The sequence below is a fragment of the Pyxicephalus adspersus genome, chromosome 4, assembly GCF_032062135.1.
Source record: "Pyxicephalus adspersus chromosome 4, UCB_Pads_2.0, whole genome shotgun sequence".
In the NCBI taxonomy this organism is placed as follows: Eukaryota; Metazoa; Chordata; class Amphibia; order Anura; family Pyxicephalidae; genus Pyxicephalus; species Pyxicephalus adspersus.
In genome coordinates this window covers 59,479,572-59,500,097 of record NC_092861.1, presented here as the reverse complement: position 1 = coordinate 59,500,097, position 20,526 = coordinate 59,479,572, and the positions used below count along the sequence as shown (strand labels likewise).

General features: G+C 38.7%; 3 protein-coding genes across 4 annotated transcripts in view; 2 read left to right on the top strand and 1 right to left on the bottom strand.

The window, feature by feature from the left end:
• LRCH3 (leucine rich repeats and calponin homology domain containing 3) overlaps positions 1–8,968 on the top strand; it is a 62,748-nt gene extending 53,780 nt beyond the window's left edge. Inside the window, exons 23-24 of the transcript XR_011920313.1 lie at positions 7,190–7,631; positions 8,834–8,968. The gene's annotated coding sequence lies outside the window, so the exon portion shown is untranslated. The remainder of the gene's footprint in view (positions 1–7,189; positions 7,632–8,833) is intronic.
• On the bottom strand, positions 535–14,934 carry IQCG (IQ motif containing G). Of its 2 annotated transcripts, none has more exons than XM_072408351.1 (11): positions 14,799–14,934; positions 13,380–13,527; positions 9,360–9,607; positions 8,790–8,918; positions 8,227–8,308; positions 5,645–5,806; positions 5,145–5,219; positions 3,957–4,088; positions 2,298–2,399; positions 1,952–2,127; positions 535–748 (listed from the first exon to the last, which is right to left on the bottom strand). In XM_072408351.1, the coding sequence occupies exons 2-10, from the start codon at positions 13,491–13,493 to the stop codon at positions 1,993–1,995; spliced, it is 1,179 nt and encodes a 392-aa protein (XP_072264452.1). In that variant the 5' UTR covers positions 13,494–13,527; positions 14,799–14,934; the 3' UTR covers positions 535–748; positions 1,952–1,992. The 2 variants fall into 2 exon arrangements, with proteins under 2 accessions (XP_072264452.1, XP_072264453.1); XM_072408352.1 differs by having other exon boundaries at positions 1,980–2,127.
• A 188-nt stretch (positions 14,935–15,122) lies between these two features.
• On the top strand, positions 15,123–17,973 carry RPL35A (ribosomal protein L35a; the record flags this gene model as incomplete). Its single annotated transcript, XM_072408330.1, is given in 4 exon segments — positions 15,123–15,211; positions 15,821–15,863; positions 15,952–16,104; positions 17,829–17,973. Coding segments are annotated over 3 exon segments (309 nt in total), but the record flags the coding sequence as incomplete, so codon positions are not given.
• Between the last annotated feature and the right edge of the window lie 2,553 nt (positions 17,974–20,526).

The following is a 20,526-nucleotide window of genomic DNA, read 5'->3' as shown; positions in this document are numbered from 1 at the left end:
ATTTGGTGTCTGATTTGTCATGAAAGATCTGCAACCTAAAGGATAACTGTAAATGTACCTTGTTTCATGTTATTTGCCTATATTTAGGGATTACAAGCAATTCTGCAAAAAAATCTCTTACCTCTGTACCCTGGAAGGTAATAGTATAGGCCATGCAAAGATGTCTAAAGGGTACCATTAGGGATCTCCAGAGCTGGACACATATGCTGCAGCTTTAACCACTTTCCATTGACCAGAAATCAAAAAATTACATTTTAAAGTGAATGCCTGAAAACAAGCAATATATCAAATATCATCTGAATTTGATGGAACAAACACTGGACTGGAACTTGACAACTTTCATACCAGCTATTGAAAAAAGGCAGCATTTTCATTAATTGTGATCAGTTATTTCTACCCCGTTGAGTCAAAGTAGTTTCAGTCCCCTCTCCTTGTAGTTTCAATTCCAACTCAATCCACAATTGGTAAAATTGCCTAAAAGAGCCATACTTCGTCACACGAGTTCAACTGAGACAAAAAGCAAGGATGGCGGACAATTTTCTTTTTTGAAACTGAGTTTTTATTGAATTTTTTGTAAACCTAAACAAGGAACACAGCAATACAGGTAAAGGGTCAATATGCATAGTACAAATAAACATGGGGGGGTAAGACATATACTTTGATTGTTGTGTGTCCTTGTCCAAGGTAGCGATGCTACGGTCAAATAATATTGAGTCCAGAGTCCAAAATAGAATCCCACCCGGTATTGCTGGAAACAAACCATAAGAAAAAGAAAGGAAAAAAAAAAATAAGAATAAATGAAAGTAAAAAAAAAAAACAATAAAAAAAAAAAAACAATAAAAACAAGAACATGTAGGAAGTCATAATATTAACATCCAGGAACAATAAGAGGGGGGAGGGGGGCAATATTAGTAACGTATTCCAGAGAAAAGTGTGCACAACTAATCCCTAGACTTGCAATTGTGAGTAGAAGGCATCCCATGGATCCCAGATCAATTCAAATCTATCCAGTTCGTTTTGTATAAGGGCCGTAAGATATTCCATTAGGCGAACATCCAGGATATGGGTATATAAATCCTCTAAAGAGGGAGGCAAGGTGGATTTTTATCTGGTTGGAATCCGGGTGCGAGCTGCCACCAGTATATGGGCAATCAGTTTACTAGTAAGTTTGGGGAGGCCCGTTAAGGGTAGCCCCAATAGATGGTTAAGCGGATCCAGTGTCAGCTGTTGTTGAGTTTCATCTTGAAGCAGCTTATGGACCCGGTCCCAATAACTCTGAATAATGGGCCAGTACCAGAACACATGTTCCAGAGTTCCCCGCTGTTTCCCACATCGCCAACAAATAGGGTCCACAGCAGGAAACAACCTGTGTAATACATCCGGTGTGTGATACCATTGAAATATTATTTTGTACAGATTTTCCTTATATAATGTACAGATTGAGCTCTTTTGTGCTGCTTCCCAGATATCTGACCACCATATATGCAAATTTTCCAGAAATCCCTCGTATACTTGTATGAAGGAGGCGGTAAATTGAAGAAACCAGCCCTTTAGTATATGTGCCATGCATGCATATCCTCTCAAAGGATGTAATTTCTGTAAACCTAGATGCCTGGGTGAGGGAGAGGGCATAGGATGGCGGACAATTTAAAAGAGAATTGCACCAGAAATTTTGATACACTTTGGTGAAGAATACATTCCCTGTTTTATCAGTAGCGTCCTCTTTAGGAATTTTCTAGAACAGGTACATAAAGTAGGCTTGATGTCCTGGAAGATGATTGAGGAAACATTTATTTTAACATGTATGGAATATCTCTTCAGTTAGCGTGTGATGGTACAAAGTATGAGCGCTGAGAAGAAAAATATAATCAGATCTAGGTACAATTCAAACATGGAAGATAATTTATTCCTGTTTTACCCACTATAAAATCACTGTGCAAAGTTTGTATACCTTTTTTTTTTTTTTTTCTAATATGTACATTTTTTTTGAAGTCACTTCTTTTTTCCTGCCTTTTTGCTCTTGCCTTTTTTGTCTTTTTTGCCCTTTTCCTTGCCTTTCTTGCTTTTGGTTTTCTTGTAAGGGCCAAGGCCTTTTCGCACCATTGTACCTTTCCACCATGCTTGGATCTAAAGACAAGAGTAATTATTGCAACAGTTGTATCTGTATGAAAACCTACCAGAATCCTTTTTAGAGAAATACACAGTTCTAATAAGTAATACAATGTCATGTATTAATGCATACAATACAATCCTAAAAAGTTGTATAAAACATTGGAGAATATTATTGGAGTAATTACCTTGATGGCACAGGATAGCTCCAATTGTTCCTGTTTTTTCTGCTGCTGTGCTTTTTCCTTCTGAAGACGATCTTCAATAATAACCTTCTCATAATTCTCATACTGCAGAGGTAAAAAGGTTTTCAGCCTTGTGTTAATGTTCTGTTAAATCTAATACATTCATTTAAGAATTTTCCTAAATGAATAAAAACATTTTGGCATACATGGATTTTTTAAGGAGAAAGATAACAGCATACTTGTGGTTAAAAGTGTGCATGGTGTGATAAATGGTGTAATAAAAGTGCATTTTAAAAATGAACATACAACTGTCCTTCATTTTACTGGGAGGTATAAGCACACTGAGGTCTAAGCTGGCATGGGGAAAAACCTTAAAAGATATGCCCAAGCTATATGTGCTGCTCTGAGAGGTTAAACGCATATGCTAGGGCAGCGGTTGCCAACCGGTGGTCCGCAGGAAAATTTTGTCTGTGGCTCTGGCCAGTCCGGAGCCGGTAACTTTAGTGGTTCGCAGGTACGAAAAGGTTGGTGATCATTGTGCTAGGAAATGGCCACAAGAGTTAACATAAGTTCTCTGTAGAATATTTGAATATATGGGACCATTAAATACATTCAAGTTAAGTATGTATTGCATAAATTTAGTTAATAAACATCCATTACATAAATTGAGTGTTATATTTATTTGCACCTTTTTAAAATTCCTTTTTTCTTTGAAAATCTGTGCTTAAAGCAGAGGATAAGAGTAAGATTACAGGAGTATTGTCATGATACAGCAGGGTCAATGACCATATTACTGGAAAAATCTCTGTGAAATGAAAGTGCTGGGTAGTGGCAGATGAGCAAATAACACACATACACCACTAACTAGGAGCTGTGGAGTAATGCACAAAACTTTGGTTAATAATAATATTAATAAGTACTGAGGGGTTAGGGACCATTAGCTGGGGCCTGGGTGCACAGGAGTAAATATGGACAGGGCTTGAAGAGCAAGTTTTGGAAACTAGGTGCTGAGGAATAATTGCTGTAGGAATAACCCACATGACCCTGAATGGTTGCCAAGGGGTTAATGCTTATACATTGATATATTAGGATATTTGTGGGATGACACACATACACTGCAATCTGGGTTAATGCACATATGGTGGCAAGAGGTTTCCATCATTCTGTACTGGCTGACAAATGGGGAATTACTGCACATACTTTGCAGACTGTTTTGGCTGAGGATAGACTTTAACATGCAGATTGTGTGAATACTGCACAGAGAATTTCTGGAGGGGAAACTGCAGATAGAATCCTATAGTACTTCCAAAGTGAAATTAGACCCTAGCAGTATTAAAGGGACAAGGTCATGAGAAATCAATAGGCGCTGGGGCATGGACTTAAATGACTTGAATACTAAAACAATAGAGGATTTTACAGTCATCACAATGTTAACTGTTTACCTACAATTGGTAATTTTATCCCAAGAAAAACTATTTTATATATTTAAAAATTAAGAAATAGCTGGTATAAAGCCTGAGACTTCCAAGATTTACAGACACTTGGCTAAAATTAAAAAGGCATTTCCCTATGGAATTAGACACAGCAAGTGTTTTGAATAAGACAGAATGTGCATTGTATTTTATGACTGCTTCCAGTTCATATATGACTTTTTGCCCTTACTTGCTTAGCCAGATCCTGTAGCAATGTGAGATCATTAACTCTGGCTGTCTTTAAGGCATTCAATTCAGCCTGTTTTTCTTCTGTGTCTTTGTCATACTTCTCCATCCAGTACTCCAACTTCTCTTCTAATTCCTGTTTGACAGAAAATATAAAATTATTGACCCTCTTAGAAAATATGCTAAATGCAATATCTGACTAGGCTGCACTCTGCCTTGTTCTAGAGTAGTTGTCCATACCACTCTAATTGGTGCAGCGGTATGCGTCATGTATTCAAATGACATTTTTCAGATGTTTTGGTTGAATGCACAAAAGAGCAAAACAGAACGTGTCATTGTTCTATACAGATAAAAAAAATCAGTGCTTTATTCTGGAAACAGCCCCTGTAACATATAGCTACATATGTGAAGTGTGCTATGAAAAGTTCAATGTCAGGGCTTTATTAGACAACTCCACATTGCTGTGATTTCACAAAAAATGTACACTGTGTGTAAAATTACTCTCTTACTTTTTCTTTCAACTGTTTGCCTGATTCTGTTTTAAATAAACCAATAAAAGTGCTATTATACATGAATACTGAGATATCTGTTCAACGAGCAATGAACACAGTTTTACAGGGGATTATTTTTTAACAAAGAGGATGCATTTCTGAACTATTACCCAAAAGTATCAGGAGCTGCTAGACAATCTTTGCTTAAACTAAAATTGGCACTTCATAAATGATATGTCATCACTAGTAAAGGAAAATAAATCACCACAAAACTTTTACTAAACCATCATTATCATACACTAAGCCAGTGTTTTTCAACTGCTGTTCCGCGGCACACTAGTGTGCCTTGAGAGATCTTCGGGTGTACCGTGGGAAATTATCCAATTTCAGTTAATTGGTCCCAAATTGATTTATTTACTGCAAAAAATTTGTCTTCATTTGTCTATACCAGCGATGTATAGTGATAGGCAGAACCAAAAAAAACTCTTCCACTAGATGGCAGCAGGTAGCTAATTTACGTGTCTGACTTTTTGATGGTGTTCCGTGGGATTTTTCTAATTGTAAAATATGTGCCGCGACTAAGAAAGGTTGGGAAACACTGCACTAAGCCACATGGATTTCATTAGTGTAGACACAGACTTCTAGAAAACATGGCTGGGTTTCCTCTGAATTCTTATGGCTGAGACTTCAGTGCAACTCACTTGTTGGTGTTGCCTAAGGAAGTTTTCAATCTCCACATGAACTCTTGTCTCTTCGTCCATCTTTTCTTTAATTTTCTGTAGAGCGAGTTTGTTAGATTTAAATTGGTACAGAATGTTTTATACAGTAGCCTAAAGTTCAAGTAATAAATTATATGTGCCAAATGCAGTAATACAGAAACAATGAAAACTCAATAGCAATACCACAGTATTCCTTGGATGTAGTGATCTATCTATTGAGCTCTGGTTTATAGTTTAAAAAAAAGTGTACACAAGATATGTGTCTAAACCTTCCTCATTTTTGTACCTTTATGGATATAACATTTTAACACAGTTGTATTGAATCTGCGTAGTTTTTATATTTTATTTCTGCAATTTATTAAATAAATAATGAGTGTTGAGTAATGAGTGTTGTGATATGCAGAGGAATTACAGGTTAACACTGTTATGAGCCTACGTAGACTACCATACTCTCAATATTACTGTGTCTGTCCAGTTCTCACCTGAATCTCCATTTGCAGGTCTGATTCTGCTATACTGCACTTTTTCTGTGTCTGGGACACTTGAAGTTCTGTGTCCTTCTTTACATACTTTCCTTCCATGTTGGTTTTGGCTTTCATTTCTTGTAGCTGATCCTTGAGGTGAGCGATAAGTTCTGTACGGCTCTGTCAAAGAAAAGTTGAGAATGGATTGCTTGAAATTTTTGTATTAAAAAAAAAGCAAAATGTTAATATTCAGCACAACCAATAGGAAAAATTTGTGTGGTTTGCTAGTGTCTGTATAGATGAGAATAACTTGGACTTCTGGACTTGGACATCATCTCATGTTATGGCTTAGAGACAAAGTTGTTACATTAAGAAAAAGATTAAAGTGCATCTAAAAATATTTTTGGATTTGGAGTATTGAAGGTTTAAACATAGACAGATTTTTGTCCTCTTATTTCCCATTGTGTATGTTTTATTTTCAGTCCTGTAGATACAAGTAGTGAGAGGAAATCTCTATAGAGTAATGGAAATTCTCTTTGACAGACATTGTGTCCCTATTGGAAGACTTCCCCAAATGTCCCGACATTCACTCAAATAAAAACAAGGTTTCTAGCTTTTTTCTATTTTGTTTTTTGGCTTTATACACATATATCATTGTAAGATAGTTAAACCATTACCTTCCCCACTAAATAAAATCTTTGCTGTTATTTATCTTTAGAATCCTCAGCAACTGACCCTTATTGATGTTGTATCTGCTCCAGCTTGCTTTGGCCCAGATTTCCCCACTTCCCAGTTACTATATAATTGGTACTTGCAGCTCCTAAAGGATGCACTGATGATGTAGCAGACTGGGGAGAGAGACCTAATATGGGGATTTTTGGATCTGAAGAGAGATTGCAGTTGCAGATATTATTTCCTCATGCCAGTATGCCAGTGAACCACTGCCTCAAGGATTCAACTACATGAATTTTCTTCTATGGCAGCCCCATAAAGAATTAATGAGGACAGAAGTGATCAGTTCAGTACTGCTCACTGACACCCACTGTCATATCTGTGCACACTGGTTCTCTAAGTACCAATGCTGTAGTCTGAGCAACCCACCAGCTGGTAACCACCGGAAGTCTTGTGGGATCACTTGATTCCAATGCACATCTGAACATGCCCAAAAGAAAGGCAGCCATCCAACACACCAAAACACTTTTTAAAGATGAAAAAATATAAATATATATGTTTAAGAAAAATGTGTCTGTAAATTGGTATAAATGATGTTCATTTTTTTAAATTTACTGCTATAAAAATATTTACAGTCAGAGAAGATTAAATACTGTGAACGTGTTTAATACGAGCTCACTCTGTCATTGCGTAACCAACCCCCCCCAATGAAAGTATTTAATAAAGCATTACTTATATGTTACTATTAATATATGGCAGCTAGATTAGTTTTGGCATGGTAGTTCACTTTCACATAAGACAAGTTAAATATAAGGCAGAGATGTATACAGGAATCATTTTCCTATTTTATGACACATGTATATACAAATACTTCCTCTGTCATTCAATCAGGTGACCATGTATGGAGAAGACACATTTCTACCAGCCTGTGAAATATCTCTGCTCAGAATACTGCACAATGTTTACTCTATGGAAAAGAAGAGCAGGATGTTGGATGTGTTTTATCACCATAACAGAAAAGAGTGGATACTTCAGTAGGGACATCTGTGAGAAAATGAACCTAAACACAGATCAAGAACCCTTGGCACAGTGTTATGAAGCAATAAGTATGCTGTCTGTGTGTTGTTTATTCTATTAGAAAGGCACGTGTATTACTACAGAAACTGAGGCTTAAAGGTTCAGATCCATGTAATGATTTTGGTTTGTAGTCCAGCTTTTCATTCTTCTCTCAATTTTATGTGATGTCAGTGTGCCTGCAACTGAACAGCACAGAGGAAAATAATGGGGTAGTGGTTACATGAAAAGAAAGAAGTTTGTGGAAATGAGGGATAAGGTGATTTTATTATTGGTACCTAATTTGGTTAAAATGGGCATTTAAAGTTGATTTATCCCTCAGATAATTTATAAGCTGCCATTGTCACACAATATGCAGCTAACTGGCAATTGGGCTAAACACTTGAGCAGCATACTCATGTTGGGTCAGTGTTTTCAGAGGTATTAAAGATGAACCGAACACCAACAAGGCAAGCTCTATATTTGAGAAGCAGGTCTGCATTGGCCACTTAAACCCTTTCAGTATGTGTTTCAGTTGAGTTCCACTGTCATTATTGACCCCATTATACACATTATTTACTAAAATGAAAAAGCAATAAACTGCTTCTAGGTATAGCACACACAGCGTTACGCTTGATACCAGCGTTTCCTGACATTTTTAATATGAAATAACTTTCAAGTCTTCAAGGAAACCCCGCTATAATAACTACATCCACAATTCACAATACATTAGTGTAGAGGCCAGTGGGAAGAATGTCACCCTTACAGATGCCCAAAAAAATCATTGGTGTCTGTTAAACTGACCTGGGAGTCCCAAATTGCTTATTGCAAACCCTGGAGGAACATTGGTTGAGAAACACTGTTCTATACATTACCTGCAGCTCCACCTTTTTCTCCTGTCTTATGTCATGCAGCTGCCTTTGCAATGCCTTGATTTTTTTTCTTCCTTCCTGTTCTCTATTAAAAAAGCCAAAAAATAAATAACATTGGAATTTACATAGAAAAGCCAACATCCACAAATTTGTAAAAGTGCACATTTTACATTGAGAGAAACATTGTGCATCAAAAACCAACTTTGGTACCCATTGTAGTTTTGGAGAGGCCACAATAAACCTTCCTATACCTATTACTTGGCACATACTCAGAAAATTGACAGGGACAGTCACACTGACAGTGCAGAATAGTTATATCATTAGGACCGATAAATTTTTTAACATCTCCCCCTAGTGGTTCAATGCGTTAATTTGACATGCTTCTGTCAAAAATTTGCCCGGTTAAATAGAAAATTAAAAAATATATAAATATATAAAAATGCTTTGATAAAATAATGTGCATATAATTTAGCATTAGCTAAGTGTCTGATTCACTGTACATTTATATTTTTTAACCCTTCTATGATTTGCCAGTTTTCAGAACGCACCAATCTAAAAGTTCTCACCTGTCTATTATGTTGTAGAAATTCACTTTTTTCTCTTTTTCCAGAGTTACGGCATGCTGTAGGCTCTGAAATGATCCTGTGTTTTCCAGCTCCTTTAGCATGTCTGTGATGACATTTGCTGCAAATTGCCTGTTAGTTAAAAAAACAATTATTGGTAAATGTACCAGATTATTTTTAAACAAGTAACCCTAATAAAATCATCGGAGAAACTGTGTGTTTTTTTACGGCTTGGTTCATTATTACAATACGTGGCTGATTATACAGTATGTTGTCCAACTATATTATGGCAGCTTTACAAGTGTATACTCCTGGCATAAATGTTTAAGTCAGACTATCCTAGGTAAATGAAATTAACCTAAAATTCAGTTATATACATTTTTTCTGCCTTTTTTTCCAGCCAGGTTTAATGATGAACTAGACACAGGTCCTCAATAATATATTATAATAATATCAGCTTTTTAAAGTGTACAGGCTGCTGAAAACTGATTTCTGAAAGTCTTCAAGGGGATAAAGGAACACATTGGTTTTTTATTATATTTTATTTATGATAGTGATATTGTTAGGGCTCACCTGTCAGCCTGTATTTTCTTCAAGTTGTCTGATGTTAGTGGACTTTGCTTTATTGCTTTGGTAAACTGCTCATTGCTCATTTTAAGCTTTTGACTTGTTTCATGCACATGATCCTTCAGATCCAGAAACTTGTTTGACAACAAAGGAGGTGTTAAGCGAAGATTGGAGTGTGAACTAATCAGCTCCTCAAACCTTCCCTCTAGCTGTTTCTGTGCCCTCAGAATTGTACTGATTTCATTACCAACCATCTGAAATAAATGAGAAAGTTAAATACACATTTATTTACACAATACCACTGGAGGCTGGGTTAGAGGAGTTCGTCAATCAACTTCAGAACTATCAACAAAAAACTTCCTAAAAACAGCATACCATGCAATAATATTGTTTGTAATGTAGACCATGGACCCTTACAAATATTGTGTACAGTTAATTTAGAATAGACCCAGACTACTAACAACTTTTCATAAAAATTAACATCCAAAAAGGTACTGTATGTTTCCCTAATAAAAAAAACTCAACTCCCGAACTAAAAAAAAAAAAAAAAAAGTAAAGAGTGACGGGTAGTGGATGCAGCCACTGCAGTCCAGCGTGCCCTGTTTACCGACTGGCATCTTCACTTGCTGCAGCAGAGGAGATCAGACAATTAGCTGTCTGTTCTCCGTCCTGCAGCTTGCGGAGTCCACAGATTCCCTTTAGCTGTGCATTTGCCTCAGCATCCCCTGCACATACATTGAGACTGCGTGCAGCTGAAGGGGAGTTTAGATCCAGTAACCGCAGTGGGTCTTTGCTAAGAACTGGCCATGTCATTGGCTCTTTACAGATTCTCAACATTCAGGCTTCAGTTGCCATTGTAGCATTTACTTAGTCTAATCTGCTAATAGTCTGATTATATGTTGATGACTCTGCTGGTATTCTGGACCTGTGATTGTTTGCTGCCTGGAGTGACCTTTGCTTTTGACCCCGACTCTGCTTGTCTTTATCCTTGAATACCTTGTTTGCCATACTTATAATCTCTGTATGACCCTTGGTTCTGTTCTCTGGACTAACAGTGAATGGGCTCAAATACATTTTTGTTTTAATCGGTTTTATTAAGTTTTCAGAGAAAAATAACAGATAAACATAACAAAAAGAATCAGACATACAACACATACATTGTATCGAACATAACAGTGTAGGCTTCCTATTAACAGAACTATATAACCAAAAAAGCTGCATATACCCAAAAAATATAACAAAACCATAATAGTCCTAAAGGGATCGTATAGCCCATATTAAACCTGTACAAAAACAGCTACATATCCACTAGCGGAAGCGTATGGCACAGGGTGTAAACCAATATTCTTAGACAACAGATAAAAAAAAAAAACTAAAACAAACACACATACCAAAACAGCCCAGGGGAGAAGAGGGGGATGGGGAATGTCACTCGATACAAGAATAAAAAAAGATATATAATAACCCTCAATAGCGGGGTTGTGTTCCATCTTGTAAATCTGGACACTAAATAAAATATGTATGGAATCAGGGAGATTCTTTAAACCAATCCCAGGTGGACCAGGTAATTTTAAATTGTTCCAATCTATCATCATCCTCCGCTACCAACATCTCCATATGACGGATTTTTTCAAGTTCGGAGACCCAATTGGCTATAGAAGGGGCAGCAGGTTGCTTCCACAATCTCGGAATAATGGCCCTTGCTGCTGTAAGAAAATGACGTAGAACCCCACTTTTGATTTTTTTGAGCTTTTGAGCGAACCCGGAACCATGGATAAAAGAGCTATTTTGGGAGTATTGGTTATGGTGGACCCAGTGCTGTCATTAAATACCTGAAAAATCGTGTCCCAAAAGCGAGATATAAGGGGACACTCCGACCATATATGAAGCATTGTCCCCTTTTGTAAGTGGCATTGCCTGCAACGATCAGATTGTGCGGGGGAGATTCTATGTAGGTCCACAGGGCAATAATACCACCTGGATAGAATTTTGTAATTGACCTCTTGAGCTTTACAAGTTAAGGCCAACTTATGCGTTAGGATAAATGATTCCCAGTCATCCGCAGTTATGAGTCCAGTCATTTCCCTCTCCCAATATCTAGTGTATATAGGTGCAGAAGGCTCAGAGTTCTGGGCAATTAGCTCGTACAACCTGAACACAACATGAGAGGGGCGGTCAGGCGAGCTAATCAACTGTTCAAAGGCCGTCAAACTTCTATATGGGGAGGATAAATCAGTAAATGAAGCTTCAAATGATGTCAGTTGCCTGTATGAAAGCCAAGATAGCAACTTGCTTCTGTTTGGGAGATCCAGGGAGGCCAGTGGGGGAACCCGTCCGTTATGTAATATACTCCTAAGACAGCGGCTGTCCGAGGCGGACCAGGATAAAAATGTGGAGGTTCGCATTGCCGGGGGGAACACTGGATTATCAAAAAGCGGAGTCATGGGTCCTGGATTCATCGACAATTTGCCCGCTCTGAGGAGGATATCCCAATTGTGTAGTAAATCCAATGTAAGTGGAGGTAAAGGATGGGCTGGCTGTATCAACGACCGGTCCACCCATGGCAGGGATCGGAGGCTAACTGGAGATAAGCAGTCTTCCAGCCGTACTCATTCCTTCAGCTCCCTGTGGTGAAACCAGTCTATCAAACGCACTAAAACCGATGCCCTATAATAGGAAATAACATCTGGGGCCCCTGCACCTCCTCTATTTTTGGCCTTGGACAGGGTACTAAATACCAGTCTAGGGCGCTTCTGTTGCCATATAAATTTTATAAATAACCTATGTATTTTACGAAGATATGCAGTTGGCAAGAATATGGGAACCGATTGAAAAAGATATAACAGTCTGGGGATTATATGCATCTTAAGAGTGTTTATACGGGCGAACCAGGAGCGAACAATTTGGAGGGATCCGATGGAACCATTATACCCAAATATTTAATGGCATCATTACAAATCCGGTAAGGCACATTAGCACGCATAGCTGACATTTGAGTAGAGTCCAAGGTAACATTAAGAATTTCAGATTTGGAATAGTTGACCTTGAAATTACTATGTATACCAAATTCATCAAGTTCACTCAGGATGGAAGGTATCGTAATATGAGGGGATGTTATATATATCAAGAGGTCATCCGTGTATAAAGAAAATTTATATTGTGTATCACCCACCTGGATCCCTTTAACATCTGGATTGTGGCGCAAAGCCACAGCCAAATGTTCCATAATTAAGGCTTAAAAGAAAAGGAGAGAGAGGGCACCCCTGCCTCGTGCCAATACAATGCTGCGATTCTAGAGACCATGCAGGGGCCCATGCCCACCTGACGTAATGCTGAATACATAAACTGCCAACTAACCCTGTCAAAGGCTTTTTCAGCGTCTATTGACAGTAAGCACGCAGGGGTGCCTGAAGATTTAGCAAACTGGGTCAGCAGGAGAGTCTTAATAGTATTATCCCTGGCTTCCCTTCCATAAATAAACCCTGTTTGATCCTTATGGATCAATGATGGCATATCTGGGAACAGCTGACTGTGCCTTCTCCTCTTAGCTCCAGTTGTTGGATTTACAGTACTGGGCAATCAAGTGAAAGCTAGCTAGGGTAAAACAGCTTTCCCAGTCTGAATGTGATGTGTAGGGGATTAGACCAGGGGTCGGCAAACTCCGGCCTTTAGGCCAGATATGGCCTAGCCGGTAGTTCGTTCCGGCCTAACGCCCCCTGGCTGATCTTGCCTAATGCCAGCTGGCAACCCGCGGGTTGGGGCACTCTTTGAAAAATAAAGTAAAGTAAGTACTTTTTGGTCTGCAAAAACTGGATGAGCATAGTTTAAAGTTTTAAAGTAGCAAAAAAGCAGAGTACACCATGCAGTTCTTCTGTGACCCTGTTCATGTCTGCTTAGTTAGGAATTCAAATGCTTTATTGTCAATTAAAAATAATTACAGGCACTGAAATTATTAGATTATAAGAAATATATCAGAGCTGCTCAGTAGTTATTCAGAAAGTCGAATAAAGAAATCTTTCCACTTACATCACTTTGGCCATGGTAGGAGACCGGCATGATAAAGCCCAGAACGGAGAGCTGATCGAGACTGTCCTCCAGCACTGTGCCCACCCGCAGCACATCCATCATTGGTAAGGACATGGTTCTCTGGACTTATTGGCAGTGCTCAAGGCTTCTATAGGAAGACAAAACATAGTTTTTAATTCTCATTTATTATATGTACCTGGTGGAATATTTATAACTTTTCTACACTGCGCATCCCACTCCTAATCATTGGGCTGTGGTCAGCCAGGAAAGCTTCACAAAGTATTCTCTATGGAAGTGGTCCCCAACCTTTTATAGCTTGTGGACCACTAAACTCACCATCTCTGGACCACACATGCACAGGGAAACATGTGTCACTCAAAGGGGAAGAAACGTCCCCCATAATGATGTCATGATGCCAGACCAACGATGGGAGATTGGGGGGGTTGTGTACAGAGACTCAACCTGCCCACCTCCCCAAGCTTACGATGTCTCTGGGAGACATGGGCTGCGGCTCTGGCAGGTGCGCCCCCCCCAAGCGGGGCCTTTCTCCTGTGGGCCGCGGACCAGGGGTTGGGGACCCCTGCTCTATGGGTCAACGAGAGCTCTGTGATTGAAGAAGAGCCAGTTACATGACTGCAAGATGACCGGGCTCAGTCCAAAACTCCATTGTTATTGTGTTCCACTAGCTTCATATTACTGAGTCCACCAGTACACAGATCAAACACCCATGCTGCAATACTATCACTGCAAAGCTTTGTTATGATATGATAGTTTTAATGAAGAATTACATGATTAAATTATATTATCCCCCCCCCCCCAAAAAAAAGAGTGAGCATGTGCCCCCCTTTGCCTTTATCATACTATTATATATCACTAAATAATTCAGGCAGCATGGTGGCTCAGAGATTAGCACTTTGGCCTTTGCAGGGCTGGGTCCCAGGTTCAATTCTTGGTCAGGACACTATCTGCATGGAGTTTGTATGTGTTTCCTCCAGGTATTCTGGTTTCCTCACACATTCCAAAAACAAGCAGTTAGGTTAATTTTCTTTCCCTGAAAATGGACCTTAGACTAATGACATTTGACTATGGTAGGGACATTAGATTGTAAGCTCCTTTGAGGGACAGCTAGTGATATGACTATGGACTTTGTACAGCGCTGTGTAATATGTCAGTGCTATATAAATACTGTGTAATAGTAATTCATTGCTTAATAAATCAGCAAAAAAAAAACTCATACAAAAGTTATACATATGTGAAGTTTGTGGTGGAGAATGGCCCTTGCTGTAGGTGTTTTGTTTTCCTGTACCGGTAATTTATAAATACCTCCCTAGTACAACCCTAGAGAAGCTCATGGTGTATGTGGAGTGCCCCTTAGTGAGCTCTCCCCACAGAAGACAATACTTTGTACAGGAAACTTACACTGGCTCCCAGCTATGGTTTGCTGCTGCTCGTCCCCGGCCCACCAGTCTCCTATGGCACTGACGGCAATAACACACAACTGTGAAGCTTTATTATTATCTGACAGGGTCACTCTGCACGGACACAGCGTTGTTTGGTATCCATAGAAACAAGTCCCGCCTCAAGTATCCTCGGAGCAGAAGGACACCTAAACGCCTATTTTTTATTTATATTTCTTTTTTCATTTTTTTTTATTTGCAGCATTAAATTACTCCATTCTAAATCTGTGTAAATATTACTGTCTATTATTTTGTATCCTCTGTGCAAAATTCGTACAGGCAACTATTACGACATCTGACGTACAGGTCGCTTCTAATTTCCCAGCGTGCAACGCTTTGGCCCTTCCTTTTCCTCCATCTTGGAAACCAGTGCGGGTGAGAGGAAAATATGTCTGTTTCTATGTAATATTATATTGGTTTAAAACTAGAATATTCAATTAATATTGCTAAAGACTGGGGGCGCCTCCTCTATGCTAATAATACGTGAGGTTATGTGAGAATTCTATGGCAGGATGGCCGAGATAGTGGGTAGATTGTACGGCTGGGGGTAGCTGACATGTCAGTATTGGCGCCGGCTTCGTCCTGTAAGGCGATGTGTGGGGATAGCTGAACGGTTTGCGGGCCGGGTCATTCCGCTAGCTCCAGATGTGACACTAATGTGTCTAGCACAGCTTGGTATTGTCTTTCCGACAAGACAACTTGTATTAGTTTGCTTTCAGTGTGTGTTGAGGTTGTCACTATTTTAATTTTCAAATGGCAATTATGTCTTGTATTCTCCACTGAAAAGTGGGGGTTGTATGTTTGTTATATATATATTTATATATATATATATATGTGTGTGTGTGTGCGCGAGTGTTTTAACTTCTCCATAGAGAACATATGTACTGTGTGTATATAGCATGGAAATTGTCCATCACATTACTGTCACTATGGGATATGTATTTGTGTCTTGGTGATATTTATAGACTTTCTTGCTTTTTTCAGTTCTGTCTGCATCTGGGCATTAGAGGTACAAGATGTCTGGCAGGTATGTATGGGGGACACTGGGGGATTGGTGGTGTATTGTGTGTGTGCAGCCATCATTGTACTGACATGGTCATTGATGTTGTTTATAGACTGTGGTGTAAAGCAACCTTTGCTGGCTACAAGAGAGGCCTCAGGAATCAGCGGGAACACACAGCCCTGCTGAAAATTGAAGGGGTCTACGCTCGCGATGAGACCGACTTCTACTTGGGCAAGAGATGCGCCTATGTATACAAAGCAAAGAAGTGAGTATATCACCTGCTGGAGAATAGGATACTGGGGTGGTATTGTCCATAGCTGTAATGTTATTAAAGATTCTATTCAATGTGGTGCTAAATAATCATAAACATTTTCTTGATTGTCATTTTATTCTTTTCTCATGCTGGGCTTTCTCAGAAACAAAGTATAATAATACATAAGGTGGTTTGGTAAAAATGTTGTTTTGTTCACATTTGCTGCCTACTGTGTAAAATTAGAATTTTGAGATTTGCTAAAGTGTTTTTAGTCTTCATGCATTTTACTAAAGTCTTGTAAAATATTAGGTTATTCCTGGCCTTTTATTGGCACGACTGTCTAGTGCTTTGGCTTCAAGACTTTGAGGTGATTTGGAAATCCATAAAAAGATAAAGGAATTGAGTCATAGATACATATGCGTGCTTGTTCTAGAAATAATGACCCAATGTAATAAGGCCAGCCTGATATATGTGCTGCTGTAGTGTTTATATATTTTTGGTCACCAATCGTTGCATATTCTGTACAATTAGCACCCAGATGCTGGCAGAAGCGTTTTTCTCTGTTCACTCATAGACTGACTACTGATGTCTATTACATACTATATGTATGTCATCGCAGGTCTTTATAGTTGTCTTCTACATCTGTGTAAAATAACTGCATGCTTAATGGACTTAAAGATGAAGTTCCCTGATCTGTTTATTTCCCAATAAAAATGCTAATGAAATCTGGTAATGCTTACATGAAATTTCTACCCCTACGCAGTATAACTAAAATGTATTATTGTAAAGGGGCGATCAGCTTTAACCTTTTTAAAGTAAGGGGTTTCATCTATTCAGCATATATGTGTATCCCCCCCATGTAAAACACACCTTCAGTTTTTTTCTGTATTTAGAAAAATCAGTAAAAAGGACCATAGTTGATGGAATATGTAAAAAGAGATCTTGGCATGGCTGGGCTTTTGTGAGAATCAGAATGTTTCTTTATTGTTGAGTGAAAATGTTGGTTCTGTTCTGTAGTCAATCACATTATAGTTTTTGGTTCACATTCAACCTATGAGAGTAAAAGGTATTTATTGCTGTTAGATACACAAAGAAACTGGGAGATAGTGAGTTGTTGTACTCGGTGGTACAGGCTGTGCACATTGGAAAGTGAATGTTCACTTGGTTTTGTAAATATGGTGAAATCGGGTTTACATTTCTTGCTCTTTTGAAAAGGAAATATACCTGCCAGTCATAGATGTGAACACAACTTTATTTACATAACCAAATATTCACTTTGCAAAATGAATGTATTTTTTAGTAAAGGAGTGGTTCTTTTTGACACCTGAAATTTTTTTTACAAAAGTGGGAATGTTATGTAAACATTCTTTTATGTGACTGCATGTGAGCCTTATACATTTTTGCAGACCTGATCACCAGAATTTTCTTAGTAGACAAGACTAATAAAATGTGAAAGGAAAGAATGTTCCCATTCTTTTGTGAAACCATTTTCACTCAATAGTTGCTGCTGAAAATGTCTATTGCCTAATTAGAAGTTGCTGAAGCAAGGAATCCGCATATAAGGACTTCTTACTTTTCTCCAGCTTTCTTGTCCTGAGTCAGTGATTGGCATATAGAGCCAGGCTTTTTCTGGTCAGCAATGGTAATAGGCAATTAAGATAACTTTCTTTCAGTACAGGTTCTTGCTTGGTTTCTTTATTGTTACACAATTTAATATTTTTGTCTTTTACTTTTAGTAACACAGTGACCCCAGGTGGAAAGCCCAACAAAACTCGTGTGATCTGGGGAAAGGTGACCAGAGCTCATGGCAACAGTGGCATGGTCCGTGCTAAGTTTCGCTCCAACCTGCCTGCCAAAGCTATTGGACAAAGAATCCGTGTGGTAAGTTCTTGGAACATCAAGTTGCATGACTTATCTTGTCAATGTTAATGTAACCTTACTTCTCTGAGCTTTTTTAGATATAAATTTTGTATTTTCTGCATAAATAGATTGTGGACAGAGGTGAGAATAAAGTACAGGAGATTGTATAAATACAGGTTATCTTCCCTATTTGCAGTTTCTTGTGATTGCGGTTCTTGTGAGTTCTAGCAAAATATGTCTGTGTTCATACTGCAGCTAGGTCTATGACACAAGATTTTTGTTTTGTTGGTAATCACACTATCTTGGCCATATGCCGGTGGAATTTTTATAAAAGAAAGCTACCTGCCTATTCTCCATACATGGACTTTAAAACACTTTGTTTTTCAAAATTCATTAGAGGTTTATATTATTTCTGATGAGCATTTCAACTGTATTTGTGTTCATAACTGACATTAAATTGAAGAAAACTTTTTTTTTTTTTTTCCTTCATTTTAATGAATGAAAATAATTTAAAAGTTTAATAGTACAATAGGAAAAACAGTAAAAAAAAAAAAATCACCTGAATCACCTGGTAAGTGGTGCCCAGCATCATCCTTTCCTGGCGATGCCAGCCGGGCATCCGTGTAACCCGGCGATAGCCAGCATCTGCGACCCCGACGCATGAATGTTTGGGACCTGATGCCAGGGGAAGCAGATGCTGGCTGGGAATCTGCTCGTGAACGTGTGGCTGGGGGTAGGGACCAGTCTGGAAATGTAGAATACTAAGTATTTTTAAATGTACTGCTATTAAATTAAAAAATGTAATACTATTCATACCACCAAGGAGGTTAAATGTGTGTTACAAAGCAAAAGGCATATTTATTGGGGAGTAGTAGACCTGAGAGGGTGTTCACAAGTTAAAGAATGAAAAGGCTCTGGATCTGCACATAGCATTTGATAGTCTGTCCTGGGAATACTTGAATGCATTACTAGTAATAATGGGGTTTGGCCCAGCATTTCTTAGAATGATTACTTCCTTATACTCAACACCATCAGCAATTATAGCAATGATGGGGCATCATTTACCTTTAAATAAAATTGGAAGAGCTACTAGACAAGTTTGCCCTTTATCTCCTCTGCTGTTCGCCTTAGCAATTGAACCTTTAGCAATTACTATAAGACTTAACCCAGATATTAAGGGCATTTAATGTGGTCCTTTTAGCACACAAATGTGGTTTGTTTGTGGATGAAACCCTAAAGTATATTTCAGCTAATATCCTTGCCCCACCTGTTCACAGTTAGATCTGTTTTCTGAAGTTTTGGGATTAAAAATTAGGGATAAATTGGTGGCCCTCAATATCTCCCCCCGTAATCTGTAGTAACCCAATTTAAAGGAAACCTTGATTTTAAGTGGAATACCAAAGCAATCACTTAACTTGACATACAAATCACCTCCTCCTAAAACGCTTTATTCTGCCAATTGTCCCGCACAATAGCAAGAGACTTGTGTGTGGCAAGTTCTGAATATCTTACCTAGACTACTATACCTATTTTGGACGCTTCATAGCAATCCCCAAAATGATTCTCCGTAACATACAGAACAAGTTACTCAAGTTTGTATGGGGCAACATCATATTATTGCATCAACGCTGTAAACCCTTAAGACATTAGAAGGTTTGGGAGTCCCCAATATAGTTTTGTACCATAGAGTAGCTCAAATATCAGCTCTAGGTCAGAGGACTCTACCAAATCCTAGACTGCATTGGACTGAACTGGAGGCCCTAGCTTGCCCTTCCATACTGATAGGAGGTTTTTATGTGGATCCCAGCCAATAAGAGACCTGCAATTCTCTGCTCCTCTCTTATGCTCTATCATTTTGGGATGGGCAAAAAAGCAGCTATAAACTTCACTCCCAACATGCTCATACACCTCTTCGGCAGAACTGAGAATTTCCTCCTGGATGTGAACCGGGTTGATTCTTGTGGGGGTGCAATAAGGGTTTATTTCGCATTGGAGACTTTCATCGCAAAGCCATCCTTGGTTGTCATCTACAAGAGAAATTGGCCCTTCCGCCAGCTGAAGTTTTCAGGTGCAATCAAATTTGGTCCTTTATTCAAAATAAACGAAGAGCTGTCTCCTTACCAGAGTACTGTGTTCAAAAAATCCTGTAGCATGGTCACTGAAACTAAAGGGAGGTTATCAGCAGTCTATGGCACATTATTTCACCAAGACAAAAAACTTTTCTTTATGAAGCAATTTGAAGCGGATCTAGGGGTAGAATGGAGTGTTCAGGCTTGGCAAGAATTGTCGACTTCTATGTCAAAAGTATTGCCTAATACATCACTTATAGAGGCTAACTATAAAGTGTTGATGTGGTGGTATTTGGTTCTGTTCAGGATTCAGAAATCAAATGCAAATATTTCCCCCTTATGTTAAAAAGGCTGCTGTCAGATGTGAACCCTGTACCATGCTTGATGGTGCTGCCCATGAGTCCAGTGGTTCTGGATTCAAATTTATAATCTCATATACTGTTTTCAGTCACACAAGTTATTCTCCCAAAATGAGTGGAAAGTGCCCTGTTTTTGAAGCTAGAGG

Coding starts and splice junctions, on each gene's coding strand:
- IQCG (XM_072408351.1), bottom strand. CDS start 13,493: ATGTCCTTACCAATGATGGATGTGCTGCGGGTGGGCACAGTGCTGGAG. Junction 5,220..5,644: donor ACCTGCAAATGGAGATTCAG/GTGAGAACTGGA, acceptor CTCGCTCTACAG/AAAATTAAAGAAAAGATGGA. Junction 4,089..5,144: donor TCCTTAGGCAACACCAACAA/GTGAGTTGCACT, acceptor TCTGTCAAACAG/GAATTAGAAGAGAAGTTGGA.